Below are 20660 nucleotides of genomic sequence, written 5' to 3'. Positions count from 1 at the left end.
TAAAAATTCTTCTCTTAAGTAACAATTCGTTCATCACTACTTTACTCAAAGATGTTAAAATTACAATTTAATACCTCTCTCCATTACTAAAATTACACATACATATATACATAATATGTAGGTGTTAAATAAAATACACTGACTTCTTACAAAACTGCTGGGCAGCACTACTTGCACCATTACTTGAAAATATAAAGTAGTTATGTATGTGCATTTTTTGCTTTTAATTTTAAATATTACAGTTGTATGTGTGTATGTAAAAGTGTTTTTGTATTTAGCTGTTGGCATTGTAATTTAATTAAAAAAGCTTTTTTGCATACATATTTTTAACCAAAAAAAAACATATAATAAAGTTGTAGTATTACATTTAAAAATGTACAGAAACATTTACACCAGGTCTTTAAAGACAACAATCATTTCCAGGTAAATTTCGACAAATAAAGGCTTTACAATGATTTTAAGAAATTACAATCTTAAACATGTTAAAAATTTCAATATAAAAACATCGAGTAATGATTTAATTCTCTCTAAGATGCTATTCCTTAGATACTCTGCGTTATAAGTTCTGAAAAAAGGTAAGTAGAAGTATAAAATGAATAAAAAATTAAATAAATGTTTTTTACGCTTTTCAAGAGTAAAAAATAAAAAATGGTTCATAACCGTTTATTATGCTAAACAGGTAGTATAAAAACATATACATATGTATGTATGTTTGTATATTTTTTGTTATTTTTTTTTATTTTCTTTAAAGACAATTTCATTTAATTCTTAACAAAAGCTTTTTTCTGGTTTAGTTGTAAAAACGTTTTCATAAATTATTACGAAAAAATAAAACTCAAAAGTAACAAAAATAAAATCATAAAAAATATACTTTAAAAGGTGTTATAACAAGTTGTGTGGATGTTTACTAATCTAAATGTTTTTATTTTAATGTGTGTGTACTTGTGACGTTGTGTGGACCCAGTGATAAATGTTACTATAAAAGTGTAAATACAATTTTTAAACCAAAAAGTGGAAATAGTAAAACATGTCAATGATTTTAACCTAATATGTTCATCAATATTTCAATCTAAATGCTTTGCCTTGACTGCATAAATTTCGTCTATTTATTGGTTTATAAACGTCTTGAAAGCAATGTATATTAAAACTGCAGGGTATGCTCAAATTATATAAATATGCTTGTATATGTATGTACATATATACATAAATTTATTAGAGTATTAGTTAAATTTTATATGGCGTGTTGACATTCTCAATTATTTGTAACACCTTCTAAAATCAGGAGAATGCACCCAAAATAATTTTATTTATTTATTCAAACTTTAAACACTTACTTTGACAGATATAAAAATGCAATACTAAAAAACTTCAGTCAAAGCGGTTTACAACATTTGTACGTATGTTTTTAGAAAAAAAAAATAAATTTGTTAAACTTTTTAATGAAACTATATCCTGTATAGTTTGAAGTTATTTTAGGCAATAAATTTAGCAAAATCTAAATAATGTTTTTTTTTGTGTCTCAATTTGAAAGAATTAATTTTAAGAATTTAGAGTAAAATATTTTCTTCGAAATTAGTCACATATCCTCTAGTTGAAATTCTTAATAAAGAGCAAGAAAAAGCATTAATACCTTTTGGATCCAATTGAGTCAAATTCGTATAAAAAGTAGACTTAGCACATTTTCCCCTTAAAGTAGGCTTAGCACATACATAGGTACCTGCTTTAATAACTTCAGTGTTTATTTTCTTTATGATGTATTTTGTTCTTGCCACAAGAAATAAACAAATTTTTTGTATATTTATGTTTATGTGTGTTTTTTTTTGTAATTGTATAAGTATAAGTACGCGTGTGGTAAATTTACATTGCAGGTTTTATATTTCTATAAAACATTCATAAAAATTGCGACAAACTGTGCATGTAATAAAATGATTTTTTATATGATATATTTTTTTCTTTGGAAGAAAAAAAAATTGTACAAAATAAATAAATAAACCTGAAATCAACATTATTGTTATTAAGATTGTATCTTGGTTTTTGTGGATTGCAAAAGTAAAGAAACGAAATTGTATAATAATGAAATAAACACACCGGGAGTATGACTTGTAAGTGAGTTGTAATCACTTTATGACGTTTAACACAGGAATTCAGGGAAATATTAGATGTTTTCACAAAGCTTAATTTTAAGTATTACAAAAAGGGAATTTAATTTGTTTAACAGATGTATTTCCCAATTTTATTTTCAACAACAATTAACATAAAAAGGCAAAAAGGTTAACTTACTGATATATATTTTTGCATATTAGTGTGTTCATTTTTCAATCTTTACTTCTTGTAATGTACTTTAATATAGAAATTTAGACATAAATTTATTCAAATATATATGTATTAATTATAATTTATACATTTTTGTTTCATTTATATTTTGATACAAAAAATTGTTATATTAATTTTTAAAAATATTTTCCCTTCTCTCAGTCCATTAAAAAAAAAAACAATCTTGCTAACAAATAAAGAAAATTTTTCAATTTCTTTTTTCCAATTTGTTACTTTTTTCATTGTCTTTAAAAGTTAGAACTAAAAAAAAAAATAATAATAAAGAAACAAGAAACCACTGAACCAAAGAATAAACAAGAAGTGAAACGCTGTCATTTTTTTACAACAATAACATTACGCTCTTCTCACAGACGAGTGCTGTGTAAATCCAACACATACGTAAAAATTGTATTCTCTCTCCCAAAACTTCTAAACTTTTTCGCGAAAATTTGAGGATAATAGCACTTTGAAATATTGTTGATCACTTAACATTATATTTTATATTTTTTTGCACAATTTAAACACATTTAATAGCCCGAAAATAATATATTTTTTACAAACGAAAAAAAAATATTTTTTGTTTTTTGACATTGAATTTTTTGTTGTTTGAAATTAAAACTAAAAAAACAATGTTGTAAATTTTCGTATGGTAAACGAAAAAGATATTTCAAATAAATAATTTATTTTTCAATATTATAGATTAAAAAACAAATAGACGTGTTTATAAAATGTTTATAGATAAAATATGTGCAAAATATCATAAGAAACCTTTCAAAGTATAAATTGAAATGTAATAATTTTTTTTTCAATATTTTTCAATACTATTTTTTGCAACTATGCCAACTTGAGAATTCTACTAATACATTCTTAGAGTTAGGTACCGGATGACAGTAGACTTAGGTACTTTTGACAACAGTTTCATTTCTTATTTATTCTTTGCACTGAACACTAAGAAGTGAAACGCTGTCATTTTTTTACAACAACAACGTTACGCTCTCCTCACATACGAGTTCTGTGTAACTCCAACACATATGTAAGAAACTTACTGTCTTTCCAAACTTCAAAACTTTGTCGCGAAAATTCGTGGCTTATAGAACTTGAAAATATTTTTTATCACTTAACGTTATATTTTATTATTTTTTTGCACACTTTAAATATATTTAATAGCCCGAAAAGATTTAATTTTTTACAAACGAAAAATATATTTTTTATTTTTTTGACATTTAATTTTTGTTGTTGAAATTAAAACGAAAAAAGAACAATGTTGTAAATTTTCGTATGGTACAAGAAAAAAATATTTCAACTAACTGAATTATTATTTCAATATTGCAGATTAAAAAGCAAAGATACGTTCATATATAATGTTTATAGATAAATTATGTTGCAAAATATTTAAAGAAATCTACTAAAATATAAATTCAAATGAAATAATTTTTTTTTAATTTTTAAATCCGATTTTTTGCAACTATGTTGGCTTGAGAATTCTACTAATACATTCTTAGAGTTAGGTACCGACTGACAGTAGACTTAGGTACTTTTTGACAACAGTTTCACTTCTTATTTATTCTTTGCAAGAAACTATAAAATATGTATAGTCAAATGAATTTATTACCCTAATTGTCCAATACCATTTGGTCATAAATTAATTTTGACCACAATCAAAGAGCTAAATAAGAAACACTGCAATAAATAAAAGAAAAAGAACTAAAAGAACAATTTCTTAAACAGACTAAAAAAGTACAAAAACTGTGTGCGTTCAACAAATGCAAGTAAAAATTGGATAAACAAAATAAAGTTGCATAAAACATTAAACAGAAAATGGTAAACAACGCCTTCAGTAACAATATAAAAAAAACTAGCGAAATAAATACAAACTTACAACAGAAAAAAAAACAACTTAAAAATAGACAATAATGAATTGACAAATTTTGTAACTGCAGTAACTACTAATACTAGTATTTTTTACCAATATTACTGCTACTAAATCAAGCAGCTACTACCAACCAGTCTGTATAGACTGATTTCTCAAACAAATCAAATCTACAATAAACGTAAAAAAACAAAAAAACTTCAATTCAGCGTTTTAACAAGGAGTAACACAATGAATGAATGACAAATATAAAAGAAAAAATGTCCTTGCAACCAAATATATACAATATAACAACAAAATAGAAATAAAATACAATAGAAATATCATGAACAAAAACTCGGAAAAAAGACTGTAAAAAACGCCGCCATATTATAAATGGAAGTTTGACAACAAAGCGGAAAAGAGTCATACATATAAAAGAAGTACGATTTTAGAGTTTACGTTGTACAGTTCGTTTGTTGTTACATCTATAATTGTTGCTGTGGTTTTTATATTGTTGTTGGGTGTTTCTTTGATATGCCAACAGTATGTGGCAAAAATTGTTAAGTGCAGATTTGATTAAAAAACAAATAAACGTGTTAAAGTCAATAAAACATTAGTTGCGGCATTAAAACAATTTTATAAATTATGTAACAGAAACACTGAGAAATTTAAATGAAATTTAAACACTGAGGAATTTAAATGAAATTTTTAAAGAGAAATACAATTTGAATAACAACGAAAACACGGACAAAGTAGCTCGACAGTTTTGTTAATCCATTTACATTTGAGATTATTTTGAAGGGCTTTTAATTGAGTTAATTCCACAGCGATATTGCTGATCAATTGTTAGAAAAAGGGTTAATTTCAATTACACTAAACACGTTTTTCTTATATTTGAATAGTAAGGTGACTTGTTCACTTTTCTCACATTTCCGATTTGCAACATATACACTTAAAAAATATAGTGTATATGTATGTACTTTTAAGGATGTTTCAAAGATTATGTTTCTATTGTATGTTATAAAGTAGTTTAAGGCTTTTTAGCAACTTTCCAAACAAAAATATAAAAAATTGATTGTCTTATTTTATTTTCTTAAATATTTAAAGAAATAAAATTTTCACCTCATACACAATGAACAAAAACAACAACCAAAAAAGATAAACTTCGTTAAAAAACCATTATAATCAGCTAAAACAAACAATATGACTTAACAACATGATGATGGTGCCACCAGCAACATTGACAGGAACACAAACAATATACAACAGCAACACCTCACAATTACATCACCACCAGCAGCAGTAACAGCAACAGCAAAAAACAACAACACAACATTTAGGAAAGTGAACAATACACACAAAACACTTATGGTGGCTGTACAACACGTAGCAGAAACCAAACCCAAACCAAACTAAACCATTTTTACAGCAAAAACAACAAAACATCCTTGTTGTACTTACTTCAATGTATTATCTATCTAAAAAGCCTGGTTAGGATATGTTTGAAAGTGTGTGTTTTATATGTATGTATGTGTAGGGGTTTATATGTATGTATGTATGTATGTATGTATGTATGTATGTATGTATGTATGTATGTATGTATGTATGTATGTATGAAAACATTTCAAGTGCTAAACAAGCAAACCACTACAAAATTGCAATCTCGTTGTGCAAAAAAAAACCTACAAAATACGAAGAAAACTTTAAATAGTTTTTCATCTTAAAAAATTAAAAAATACACCCTGAGTTCGAGAATAGTTTGAACTTTAAAAGAAAAAAGTTTTTAAATGAAACTGAAACTTGAAAGAAATGAAAATGAAATATTGTACGTAATACCCTTAAAAATTGTTTATACACGTACACAATTTGAACCTTTCTTTAGACATTTTCCACTTAACTCGTTTATACATATTTTTACTTTTTTCCTTTAATTTTTACTGGCTACCAACTTAAGGGAAATATTGTTTTTATTTCAAAACCACAGACGTTAAAGTGATGGTCTTGGAAATAAATTAAAGATGATAACTAAAAGAAAATAAAGTCAGTTTTATACAAAATTAAATATGGTTGTTAATACTTTAACTAAATTGTATTTTTACAACAATGCAATACCATTTATAGTACCATTTATTGTGTTAAAGTATTTGATACATAAAAATAGTTGAACAATTTACGTTTAATTCAATATGCACAAAATTTGTAATCGAAAATTTTAAATCTAAAATATAGTTTGTGAACCTACAAGTTTAACTATACGAATTCTTTCAGCAACCTTAAGAAAAAGAAAACTTAAACAAAAAATACTCGTTAAGGTAAATGCTTGTTATCTAATTAAAAGTATTAAGAAAAGTAGTCAAGTTTTAGAAAACCAAAAAGAAAAACTCAAAAGCAAAAGTCAAACATGTTGAAATTTGGTGAAGAATCTGTTTTCCCCACTTAACGGGATTACTATAGCAATTACTTTAATACTACTGCAAAGTGCAACAAACGCACACACACACAAACTTACATAACTCTTCAGTAGCACCTTTAAATATTTACCTTTAAAACACTAGCAAATAAAGAAAATTACCAAAATATGTAATTAAGTGAATTTGCAAGTCAACCAGGGTCTATAATATTTACTAGGGAGTTGCAAACGTTTTCTGCAATCTCCTTGTAATTTAACTATTTACATAATGCCTGTCATGATGAAAGCAGATAATCCTTCTGGCTTACAATTGTTATCAAATACATTTACTAATTGCAATCAAATTAATGTCATTTCAATATAAATATGTATGTATAAGTACATATTATATTTTCCAAAAATTTAATTTCTTATTGTTTCGAAAGTACAACATTGTCAATAACATTTTATACATATTTAGTTGATAACCAGGATAGAACTTAATTTACATGTGTTTTAATTATTTTCATTGTTTAAGGTAAAATTACAATTTCTTTTAAACTTGTCTCTTATTTATTGTGACCATATTCATTGTTGTTTCTATAAACTTTTATTTGGTAAATATTTATTTTAATCATAGAAAGTAATCTTTGGGAATTAATTTGTTATTGTTGAAATGAACTTATAAAATGTATTAAAGACATCAACAATATGATCATGTATTGAATTTATTTTCAATAAATTATTTAAAACTCATTAATACTTATTGTTTGTTGTTAAGGACAACAAATAGAATAATTGTTAACACAATTGAAAATAATAAACAAACATTTGTATGGTAAATAAATCCTAGGTGGAATATATTTTAAGGCCTTCACTAGTTGGGCTAAATATTAAGTATTTTATTCAACTTTCTAGATAATGAAAATGACTAAGAGCTCTTATGCATTAAAGCAGAAATAAGTAAAAAGCATCCATATAGCGAAAAGTAGTGAGTTCTTGTATCCTTTTTTCACGTGTTGATATGCTCACACATGTGTTATCTTTTTTATTAGATTGAGATAATGATTCAAGTAAGTTATCTTAATTTAAAAAGGCCTTTTGAAAGGCAACCTAAGATCCATTTTCTACTGAGAATGTATTTCTATTGACAAACTTTAAAAAATAGTTTAATATGTATTTCATGCAAAATATTAAGAAATAAAATTTAAAAATTTCTTAAGCTTATGTTTAAAATTCAAATAAAAGTAAATTTAATTAAAAAATTAATTCGTATCATCTATGGTTTTATGATGTTTTCAGCAGAACATTTTAAACCCACAATTTGCATATAATTGTAAAAAATAACAAAAACATAAACTTTTCAAAGTGTTTGTAAAACTTTAACAAATAGAATTCAAAACTCCATAAAGATAAAAAACCATGGAAACTAATAATCTCAAAAAAGGTATATAAATGAATGAGTGAGAGTAAGAGAGCAAATAAATGTCCATGTAAAACAACTAGCATATTGTTATAGCATAAGCTTAGGCTTAATAGCTAATAAAAATAAGTAAAAAAACTTTCACACACATACTCAATGGCTTAATTGTTGGAAAATGAACCAAGAAACATTTCTACTCTCCAGATACTAAAAACGATTTAACAAAAAAGTTGTCTATTAAATGAAGTTATAATCAAGTGTTCTGGCCACAAAAGTCATTAAACAGTTTGTTTTACTTAAACTTTATTTTCATGCGGCAAGTTGTATTATATTAAAAATCACACTTTAATGTTTTTCTTACTTCATCATATGACACAATAAAATGAAATGAAAACGAAAGATAATAATGAAAAAATAAAATGACACAAATTTCCTAGGGGACTTTAAAGTCTTTAAGACAGGAAAACAAAACAAAGATGTACCGTACAGAACTATTTCATATATTAAGTATGTACAAGAACATACATAAATGTACTTTAGAAGTTGTTTGTGTATTTTTAAATTTTACCATTTGATGTTATTTTAATGTTGTGTATGTTTGTTGCTCCTGTAATGCTTCAAGGAAACAACCACATATTCTCTCAAGAAAAATAACATTCCAGCTCAAGTATTCATCTTAACATACAGATATATACTACTTATGACAGGGATATTAAAGAATTAAAGTTATAAAGATATAGTACAAGAAACAGCATTAATAATGTTTTATCCTCCGGACGACTTGCGTTGTTTAAAGGATCTTTTAAAATAAATGTCTAAAATAAAATACATATTCAGTATCCCAAACTGGTTAAGCTTAACTTTAATACAAGATTCTTTTCAGAAAATGTAGGGTTTTCCAAGATCAAACTTGACCTATAATATCTTGAATTAAAATATGGAATTAGTTGTCATGGCATTACAACTTCTTAAGGTAATATTGTATGAATGTTAACATATCATATAATTCAACTACAGCAAAGATATCTTTACTTATTTCTACATATATTTTTATATTTATAGAAAGATATAGAAAACTTGAATTTTTCGCATAAAAAAGAAGTTTTAGTTAAAAAACGAATAATAGAATAAAAAAAGACAGAGAGAAAAAATAACAAACTCTGTTAACTTTGTTATATTACAACACGCCTTAAGTATTTTTCTCGGTTACTGGTGTCATTTTGCTCTTTAAACAATCCATGCTTAGATTTAAACAAATTCATGTAAATTTTGACAGTTAACATAACTAAAAAAATCTTTGTCTTATCGAATTCAAACCAACATTAACAATTGTGTATATTTAAACCAATATTTCGTTTTGTTAAAATAGAGTTGCATTTTGCCATTGTGGTTTTGTTACAGTTTTTGCATAAATTTGCTTTACGCGGATTTTGTGGCTGACTTAACAACTGGTCAATGTGGTTGTCCTCTTCCTCGAAAACTAATTTATTTCATAAAATGCTGCTACTGTTTACTTTCAATGCAGCAGATAATGTTTTCATACTTGTGTGTATTCGTAGAAAAACAATAGATGAATGAGTGTTCGAAATGACAAATATTTGGTTTGAATGAATTTGTAAGTTCGGAGAAGAGAAAAATTAAATTAACCAAAAAAAAAAAAAAAAAAAACAATATAAAAATTGAATTTAACATTGTTATAGATGATAATACATTTTCATTGTAATAAGAATTTTTATTTCTATTGCATACTTTAAGGGCATACCTTAATTCCAGCTGAAACTTTCAAGATCTTGTAAATTGTATCAATTTACAGTAGAATTTATAAATTTAAATACGATTGTAGGACAAGTATGGCTATCAATTTAAAAATTACAAATCGTGATATATTTAGCTATGTAGCATGATAATATTTTTATAATCTACTAGCTATACCCAGTGTGCTTCGCTACCCTCATCGTAATGGAATAAAATAAATATCATTATTGTAAATGTATATATATCTGCAATATCAAAAATTCCCCTTTTAGAGAACTCTTTAAGTTTGATTTTATGATTCTAGTCTCAATATTACAGAAAATTAGAAAAAACAGTTGAAGAACGAAAAAGTACCAGACAGTGCCTTTTTATATATTTTCATTAAATCAGGATGACGCATGTTTAATTTTCAACCAGAAACAAAAAAAAAAAAAAAAAAACGCATAAAGATTTTTATACAATCAGGAAGCTACATGTCCAGTTTAATGTTTTTAGGTTCAATATTATAGAAAATTCGAAAAGTATTAGAAAAAGAACAAAAAAGTACCAGAGTATGCTTTTTCAATTTTCGTGTTTAATTTTATGATTATATATCCAATATTTTAGAAAGCTCTAAAAGTACCAGTACCAGTGAAGTACGAAAAAGTACCAAAGGACCTATTTTATTTAATTTCATGTTCCTAAGTTCAAAAAGTACCAGAAAATATTCCAGTTTAAATTTTCATTTACTCAAGTCCCTGATTGCTTTTAAAGATTCTAATTAACTCCAGGCTCCACATGCTTAATTTCATGTTTCTAGGATCAATATTATAAAAAACACAAAAAGTACCTTTTGAAGAACGAAAAAGTACCCTTTATAGGTTCTCACTTAATCCAGGCTCTAAACGCTTAATTTCATGTTTCTAGGTTCAATATTATAGAAAATTCAAAATGTACATTTTAAAGAACGGAAAAAAACCAAAAAGTCCCCTTTTATAGGTTCTCACTTAATCCGGGATCTACATGCTTAATTTCACGTTCCTAGGTTCAATATTATACAAAAATCCAAAAAGTACCTTTGAAGAACGAAAAAGTACCAAAAGTCCCCTTTTATAGGTTCTCACTTAATCCATCCTCTACATACTTAATTTCATGTTTCTAGGTTCATTATTATAGGAAATTCAAAAAGTACCTTTTGAAGAACGAAAAAATACCAAAAAGTCCCCTTTTATAGATTCTCATAAAAAGTACCTTTTGTAGAACGAAACAGTACCAAAAAGTCTCCTTTTATATATTCTCATTTACTCCGGGCTCTACATGCTTAATTTCATGTTTCTAGGTTCAATATTATACAAAAATCCAAAAAGTACCTTTTGAAGAACGAAAAAGTACCAAAAGTACCCTTTTATAGGTTCTCACTTAATCCATCCTCTACATACTTAATTTCATGTTTCTAGGTTCAATATTATAGGAAATTCAAAAAGTACCCTTTGAAGAACGAAAAAATACCAAAAAGTCCCCTTTTATAGATTCTCATTTACTCCGGGCTCTACATTCTTAATTTCATGTTTCTAGGTTCAATATTATAGGAAATTCAAAAAGTACCTTTTGAAGAACGAAAAAATACAAAAAAGTCCCCTTTATAGATTCTCATTTACTCCGGGCTATACATTCTTAATTTCATGTTTCTAGGTTCAATATTATAGAAAATTCAAAAAGTACCTTTTGAAGAACGAAAAAGTACCAAAAAGTCCCCTTTATAGATTCTCATTTACTCCGGGGTCTACATGCTTAATTTCATTTTTCTAGGTTAAATTTTATAGAAAACTCAAAAAGTGCCTTTTGTGGAACGAAAAAGTACCAAAAAGTCCGCTTTTACAGATTCTCATTTTCTACGTGCTCTACATGCTTAATTTCATGTTTCTAGGATCAATATTATAAAAAACACAAAAAGTACCTTTTGAAGACCGAAAAAGTACCAAAAAGTGCCCTTTTATAGTTTCTCTTTTAATCCAGGCTCTAAACGCTTAATTTCATGTTTCTAGGTTCAATATTATAGAAAATTCAAAATGTAGCTTTTAAGGAACGGAAAAGTACCAAAAAGTCCCCTTTTATAGGTCCTCACTTAATCCGGGCTCTACATGCTTAATTTCACGTTTCTAGGTTCAATATTATACAAAAATACAAAAAGTACCTTTTGAAGAACGAAAAGGTTTCAAAAAGTCCCCTTTTATATGTTCTCACTTAATCCAGGCTCTACATACTTAATTTCATGTTTCTAGGTTCAATATTATAAAAAATACAAAAAGTACCTTTTGATGAACGAAAAGTTCCCTTTTATAGATTCTCATTTACTCCGGGTCTACATGCTTAGTTTCATGCTTCTAGGTTAAATTTTATAGAAAACTCAAAAAGTATCTTTTGTAGAAAGAAACAGTACCAAAAAGTCTCCTTTTATAGATTCTCATTTACTCTGGGCTCTACATGCTTAATTTCATGTTTCTAGGCTCAATATTATACAAAAATCCAAAAAGTACCTTTTGAAGAACGAAAAAGTACCAAAAGTCCCCTTTTATAGGTTCTCACTTAATCCATCCTCTACATACTTAATTTCATGTTTCTAGGTTCAATATTATAGGAAATTAAAAAAGTACCTTTTCAAGAACGAAAAAGTACCAAAAAGTCCCCTTTTATAGATTCTCATTTACTCCGGGCTCTACATACTTAATTTCATGTTCTAGGTTCAATATTATAGGAAATTCAAAAAGTACCTTTTGAAGAACGAAAAAATACCAAAAAGTTCCCTCTTATAGATTCTCATTTACTCCGGGCTCTACATGCTTAATTTCATTAACGAAATAAAAATTCTATTCCAAAATGTTGCAACATCGTAGTGGGAGCCCGTTATTACGTATTTATATGTATAAGTTAAAAAAACCAAAATCAATGTTTTATGAAAAAAGTACCAAAAATAGGTACAATTTTCACCCCTTAAACATCCGAATATCCAAAAAGTACTAAATTTATATTTTTATTTTTTCGTCAAGTTATGAAGGAGTCAAAAATATTGTGTGAATGTTCACTGGTTTAAAAGATACATGGGGTGCAAAAAAAGTACCAAAATACAGTTTTTACCCGTTTATTCCCTAAAGGGGCCGAAATTGAAAAAAGTACCAGACACCTGTCCGCTTATTTTTTAAATGAACGACGATAAGCTTTAAACTATTTTTGTATCTTTTCTAGTTTAGGAGATATGAGGTTACCGATTTTACCCGTTTTTACCCTTTTTACCCCCTAAACATTCGAATTTCCAAAAATCCCGTCTTAGTGGATCTATTTGGTGGGAGACCAACCCCCTGTCCAAATTTCAGCTCTTTAGCTTTAACCGTTTAGGCTGTGCGATGATGAATCAGTCAATCAGTCAGTCAGTCAGTCAGTCAGTCAGTAACGTTAGAATTTTATATATATAGATTATTTGTGTAGCTAATTTACGAATTATTCTACAAAATTCATCTACGAAATTATCGCTAACACTTAAGTATTTCGAAGTCATTGTAACCATTTTTGTATGTATTTTTTCGTTGATTTTCATCCATTTGCAGCACTAATGTGATTGTTGCTTTTGTTAATTGGCTTAATGTATTTGTTGTATTTGTGGGGTAAATGTTTTATATTTTCCTTCATGATGCAACCATAAAAAAGCTCAACATTCATTCACTCACTCACTTATATTTACATGTTGCACATGTAAATATATGTACAAAAAAAGTTCACCCTGTAGTTCTGACGGGTGTTAAAGTACCTTTCATGCCCTAATAATTAAAAAGTTGGACAAATTCCGTCGTAATGAACAATACGTTATTTCTTTTAGTAGACTGTGAAACATTGAAATTAAAATTTTTTTCTACTCTGCCATTCAAAGAGTACTAAACTCGAGTCAACAATTCAAAAGATTGTAAAACTTCTGGGCAGTTTTTTGCTGCATTTTTTTGTGTTTGTTTATGAATGAAATGAACTCATGTTGAAAACAACATGCATGACGTTAATCATTTTATGTTGTTTATGTGACTTCTGTTCACCACATACTTCTGTTTTTAAATTTTTAATGGTGTAATATGAAATAGGGATTCTAGCTAAAGTTGCAATTAAATTTCATTGCTAAAGATTTTGCAAGAGCTGTTTACGGAAACTTAAATTTGCAGATGTAATAACCTATGTCTAAATGTTTGAGTAAGTAAAAATGTGTTTAGGAAACCCTAAAACTGTGCTCTACATATTTATCATGCCCTAATAATTTATGTTGTGTTAAGAAGGTTAACAATTTGAACTTAAAATCCATACATGAATTAGTTTCAAATTAGAATTAAGTGAAATACTTAAAGAAGACGTAGAAAACAAGGGAAAATAAATATGTGTATTTATAAAAACTTTTGAACCATAGATACTGAAAGCGGCAATGTAACACAATTTGTTAAATATCCATAAGAAAAGCATTTAGCATAAATGTTAAAGTTATTTTCATGTTATTTAATTTTTTAATAATTTTCAAAGAAACAAAAGTGTTGATGACTTTATGCTAATGATGATTGATATTATATGAACTAATCGACATAAACAGATCGAATTTAATATTGGTATAAAATTAGTCCTTTTTTACGAAATCTCTTATTAAACACGCCATAATACATGGAAAATTATTATTTATTTTTCCTTTTTAAATATGTATTCCCAATTGGTTAAGTATTACATTATTTCATTTTTAGTACTTTTTTACTTTGATTCATAAGTGACCAATATAACTTCCACGAAATTATCATTAACTGTAACAAACATTTCAGTTTATTTTTAATTACTGGGCAAAACCAATAATAATTATTAATGTTGTACGACCAGCAACAGCAAAAAAAAAAAGTTTGGAAAATATATAAAAAGAAAATTAGATTTGTTTATTGGCAATTATAATTGTATTTATATTTATAATTATAATCAACATTGTTATCAACAACATAACCGCAGTCAAATACGTACAAATACAATTTAAGCCCCGGAGAATTGGTAGAAATTAAGTTTATTTATTATTATTTACATTTTAGGGATATTAGACTTAGTTCAAAAGTGTTTTGTAATACCAAACAAATAAACAAAACTTGACGACTTCCTAGCCGCTTTTGGGCCTAAAAATACTTTTAACCAGAAAATATATGGCCGGGAATTTAGGTTAAAACATCTCACTTTAATGATCAGCAAATAATAATTTTTTATTTTCTAGCAAGAAATCTGCTGTTAACACTCTCACACCCTTACTTAAAAACCGAAACTATTAAGTATAATCATAAGAATTATGATATATTCACGATGTAATGACAATATCTTAGTATTCTTATTAATAAATCATTCATATTTTTATATATGGCAAGAAATTATAATATTTGATTTTTTTGATATGTTGTGGACTAAAATAATAATGCAAAAAATATTAAGTAAAAGAGAAATGTGAAGAAATAAAACAAAAATTATTATACATTATGACCTCCTATGACAGATTACAAGATGGAAGCGTACGAATTCAGGCAATATTAAACAGGAAGAACGAGAAAAAAACAAAATGCTATTGCGTCTAAAAAATGCTGTATATCAGATCCATAAACAATAGCAACAATTAATAACGAATGAGTTCTGGTGTTTTTTTTTGTTATTGTAACATTGTTGTAAATGCGTAAAACCACAAAATCTACCCAATCATTTACTAAGGTGGCAATGGTTTCGGAAGTATGTTTGCGTGAAGGGCAGACGAAGAAGGAGTATTTGCTTTAAGTATTATGCTTCAGTGTTTGTTTGTATTGTATTGTAATCATCAGTTGTATACCTGAGACAGCTTAATTTTTACGTGTGTGTACTTGGTAGTGCGTGCGTGAATGATTGAATAAATGAGTGAGTAGATATGGCATAAAGCTTTTATTTTAAATGTGGTCGTCTGATCGGCGGGTAAGGTGGGCAAGACCGGTGGTATCCAAATGACATAAAGTGTAAACGAAGGACATTGAATGAATGATTTTGTACTATATTTTGTTTTCGCTTACACCTTAATTCTTAACAATTAAGAGCCAAACTGCTGTTTCAGCATAAAATTTAAACAACAACATGGTCATGAAATAATTTCACCAAAGGACCAAATTAAAACAAAACAAAAAAATGCATAAAGAAAAAAATGAACAGTACAAACAGCAAGCGGCAACATCACTACTGTAATGCTAAAGGTATTACACGGATACTATGATAAATGATTTCCATTGACTGACCGTTTAAAATGTAAAACACACTCAAAGAAAATCATTCAACAAAACAAAAAATTGTAAATAAATTAAACTAAATTTTTTGGACAAATTCAAAGTTTTTCTTTTACTGCAACTTGTATTAATTTGGGTATAATTCTTTGATGGATCAATATATGCCGGTTAATCATTGTTGTGCGTATATTTTTTTGAGTGTAAATATTTGAAATATTACCAAATAGTAACAAATATATCGCAACATTTATTCATTTCTTGTTTTTTATTCTCACTTTACCACAAAATGAAAAATCACCCGCAACCGTAAACAAAAATTGAAAAAATATTTCACTAATTTTTTGTTGCTTTGTAAAGAACCGCAAGTTGAAAATATAATAAATTTTTATAATAAATAAACGAACAACAATTGTGAAAATTATTTAAATTTGTATGTATGTGCGATGTGGTACTTACATTCATTGCCAGGTATCGTATGACCGGGTATACCGATACCACCACCAACCACACCTGTGCTGGGATGATAACTGTAACCATTTTGTGTGGCATACAAGGCACTCTTTTGCTCCTCCATACTCAATGCCAAATCCATAGAGTGTTCAAGAGCTTTGTTGTCCAAACCACTTGCTGGATAGTAAGGTGGTGGCGCTTGACTCTGTTGAGCAGCAACAATGGACGGCCGGACAGAATCCATTTCGTAATCCTTGGCAGCAGCACTCTTTTTCGATTGATTGCGTTTGCAACGACAGAACATCAACAGCAATCCAACAAACAAGGCAAAAACAATGCATGAAACAATTATAGCGATTAAAGTAGGTGTGGCCAAGGCGGAGGCTTCGGCAATATAAGAGCGACCAACTGAAATAGGCATAAACACAGAACGAAGAAATAGTTCATTAATGTAAATAAATAGAACAATTTAAGTAAAAGAACATTATTAAAATTTAGTAAAGAGTTAGACTTACTTTCAGCATCTGCGTATTCACCACAGTGTTCATGATTGGAACGCAGACATAATTTGACGCGAACAGTAGGACTGTTCTCATCTTCCAAAGCCAAAGAGTTCATGCTATCATCATCATCCTCGTTCACGGAATGGCCTAAAGCTCTGCCAGCTGTGCTACGACGAGGTGCAATCAAACGATCCAGTACGGTTTCTTTAAAGGTAGGACCGTTGCCGGACAATTGCAAATTCACTTGATCTATAACTTCCCAAGCTGCCATGGGTGTATCACTATTCACCATTGACTCTACCACAGCAATTAAAGACAAACAGGTAGCACCAACATTTATTCCCAAGGTACGGGAATTGGGATCATATGTCACATGTAGAGGAGGTGGTATTTTGCTTACTTTAGTGGTGATAGAAATATCATTAGAGTAAGGTGAGTTGCCCTTGGTATTCAAAGCGTTCACTTTAAAAGCATAACTTTGATGTTGATCTAAAGGCGTCACTTTGCAAGGATTATCACGGTGGCAATCGAATTCCATCCATTCTGTATTACTAGTAGCTAGAGTAGCACAATCCGGTATTAACTGTTCCTCCCTCGGCATGGGTACGCGTCTGTAGCTAACAAAGAATTGTGTATTACTAATGCCACCATCAAAACCGGGATCCCAAGCTAGAGTAACATAATTTGAACCTACATCTGTGGCACGTGTATTAGTGGGCTTTTCTGGAGCACCCTTTTGTTGAAGACGTATGGGTGCTCTGATCGTATTCAAAGAGTTTACAACACGGCAAGTATATTCACCGTAATCGGCGTGAGTCAATGAATTAATACGTAAAACGGAGGTATAGATATCATTGTTATCGGTAGTGGTACTGATTTCATAGTGACCATCCGAAGACATGGTTAAAGGTGAAGGGTTATTGCCAAACTGCCATTGGAACTCTGGTTTGGGATAGGCTTGTACTTTACACACCACTTGAGCGGTTTCGCGTATATCGAAAGCCACTTTGTTGTATTGATGCAAAACAATTGGTTCATGTTCAATACGTAATTGCATACTCGAGTTGGCTGAGTTTACTTCGTTTTCATACAAACAAGTGTAAAGACCTCTGTCGCTGGGCACTAATTGATTGCTATTGGGTCTGGCTTTACCGCGGAATTTCAACATGCTCTGAACAGTTACCATGCCATTGGGACCTTGATCGGGATTTGTTACTACTTCGTACAAATTTAATTCCGGCAGAATCTCCACGCCATCTTTTAACCATCTCACGGTGGGTGCTGGCTTACCTTTAGCGCTACATGTTACAGCATAATCGGTATCAGCAACACGGCGGGTCATATGTTGTTGCAGTTTGGCTAAAAACTGTGGAGGTTGATGAATTTCCAAAACTATGGTGGCCATTTTACCAATACCCAATTCATTAACGGCATGACAATGATATTTGCCCTCGTTGCCCAAGTGTGCCTTGGGTATGGAATACTGTGGACCTTGAGCCAAGATTTTCTGTGTGGCAGAAAATTCACCTTCCATATCACGGAACCAACGATATTGGGGAACAGGCCAGCCGGGAGGATTTGCCGAACATGTTAAGGTGACACCATTTCCAACATGCACAATCGGCTTATTGGGTGTAATATAAGCTTGACCAGGACGATGACGTACCAACAGGGCTACAGTAGAATTTCCAATACGTTCACTTCTCTCTTGACCATGTGAATGTATAATATTTACGGCTCTGCAAATATAGTTGCCAGCATTTTCTGCTCTCACCGAAGATAAAGTTAAAACATCACCGGAGTAACGGAATTCAGGAGAACCTTCCTTAAGCCATTCCACAGTTATGGGTGCCGGATTAGATGTGACATTACAACGTATATTGACTGTATCGCCTTCTTCCGCTTCACGTGTTTTCGACTCAATAACTACAGTGGGTGGATACAAAATGTCCAATATCAGTTCCTGCTCTCCCGTTTTACCCAAATTGTTGTCGGCCGAGCATGTATATTTACCAGCATCTTGTATGCTTACACGATGTATTGTGTGAGTAAGACTGGAGCTAATGAACCGACCATTGCGTGTCCAACGTACATTAGGTACCTTAGGTTTAGCATCAACATTACACTCCAATTTGGCAGTACGATCACGTTCCACACGCAGTGGATTCTCTGGACCAACTTCAACGCGTGGATAATCTGAAAATAAGTACAAGAAAAGGAAATCAAATAACATAAACAAACAATAGAAAATGAATTCATGCTTAACAGCAGGATTATTAAGATTGTAGGATGGAGTGTGGACAAAAATACAAAAATTAATAAACATAAAACAGTTTGGCATGTGCCAAATTGATAAAGAAAAACGACAATAGATTATGACCCCATCTACCTTACATTCATAGTCTTTCTTACACTAAAAGGTAAGTTTATCAAAAATGTTATATTAATTGAATACTCCTCCATATTTCCTGGTTACTCTGTTAAATAACTTAAGGTTGCCATGGAATGCATACATACACTTTACAAATAATAATTGGCTCAATAGATGAATAATTATTAATAATAATCTTAATGTTTCCATTTACTTTGAAACTCGAAACAAATCCCATTCCATTATACCTATTGCAAAATGATTGCTAGAATTTTCTTTTGTGAACTTATTAAAATTCAGACACGCACGCACATTGCTTTCTTGTAATCTAAGCTTAATTACCAAAAATTGTTTGGAAACAGAAAACAATAGAAAAGAAAACCAAATCTCAGCGAAATCAGCTACTTAGGAACACTAAACGAGATGATAAACCAGCAAAAAATGAAAATTAATACAATCGCGATACCGTCGTACACACGCATAAATCAAATAAAAGTGGAATTCTTTTTTTTTTGTTTCGTTTATTATTATTGTTAGGACGACAAAAACACACATACATAGTTATAGTTGCCCGCGTTCAAGTAGTTCATAATCAATAGATTATGTTGCAAGTTAGCAAATATTTCCATGATGATACGGCATACTCATACCTACCTTAATTAATGTCATGGTTTAGAAAAAATACATAAACGAAAATTGAACCCATGGTCGGCATAAGACCGAAACTTCATAAACTCATGTCCAACAAGAATTTACGAACAAGTAGATGTCGTTTTGTTATTTCTTTTTTAACATTTCCTTTTTTTCAAATTTATGGAAAGAGTAATTAAAGCATTTCCCTTTATTACGACTAGTCGCTATTGCCAATTGCCAACAAACCGGCTACTTGCTCTATAAAAACCACCATAGTTTAATAACTTTTGTCAACAATAGACAAGTCCATCGTTCTTGATGGTCTCCTCGTCTATGTCTTTACGTTTTCATTCAAATTGCATACTCAGCGCACCATGTGACCGGTTTCAAATTACTACTTATTTACAATACCATCCTTTTGAAAGTGTGTAGTGCACCAGGTGTAGCTTATATAGAAACCACTCACATTCCAATTACAAATACGTATAGACACATTTTACTCTAATTCCACTATCTATCTAACTATCTATTTGTCGCTGGAGTCTGAGTGTTTTTGTATGTTTCCGCCTTGGTCGCTATGGGATTGCAATGAATATAATGGAATGAACTAAGTAGAATAGAATCAATTGAAATAATGTTGCAAGGAATGAAAGCAAACACAACTGGAAGACAAAAAATTAAGCAAATGAAGCACATTTCTTAATG

The 20660-nt window shown here is 29.3% G+C and overlaps 1 protein-coding gene across 2 annotated transcripts in view; it reads right to left on the bottom strand.

Moving 5' to 3' along the window:
- Positions 1-20660, bottom strand: part of LOC111674946 (hemicentin-1) — a 201233-nt gene that overhangs the window by 19059 nt on the left and 161514 nt on the right. For both annotated transcript variants that reach the window (XM_023435634.2, XM_046950450.1), the window contains exons 6-7: positions 16964-19147; positions 16455-16856 (exon numbers count right to left, since the gene is read on the bottom strand). In XM_023435634.2, the coding sequence (XP_023291402.2) occupies positions 16455-16856; positions 16964-19147 (2586 nt within the window). The remainder of the gene's footprint in view (positions 1-16454; positions 16857-16963; positions 19148-20660) is intronic.

The sequence above is a fragment of the Lucilia cuprina genome, chromosome 2 (assembly GCF_022045245.1).
Source record: "Lucilia cuprina isolate Lc7/37 chromosome 2, ASM2204524v1, whole genome shotgun sequence".
Lineage (NCBI taxonomy): Eukaryota > Metazoa > Arthropoda > Insecta > Diptera > Calliphoridae > Lucilia > Lucilia cuprina.
Note: the sequence above shows the minus strand (reverse complement) of the source record. Positions and strands in the feature narration are given on the sequence as shown.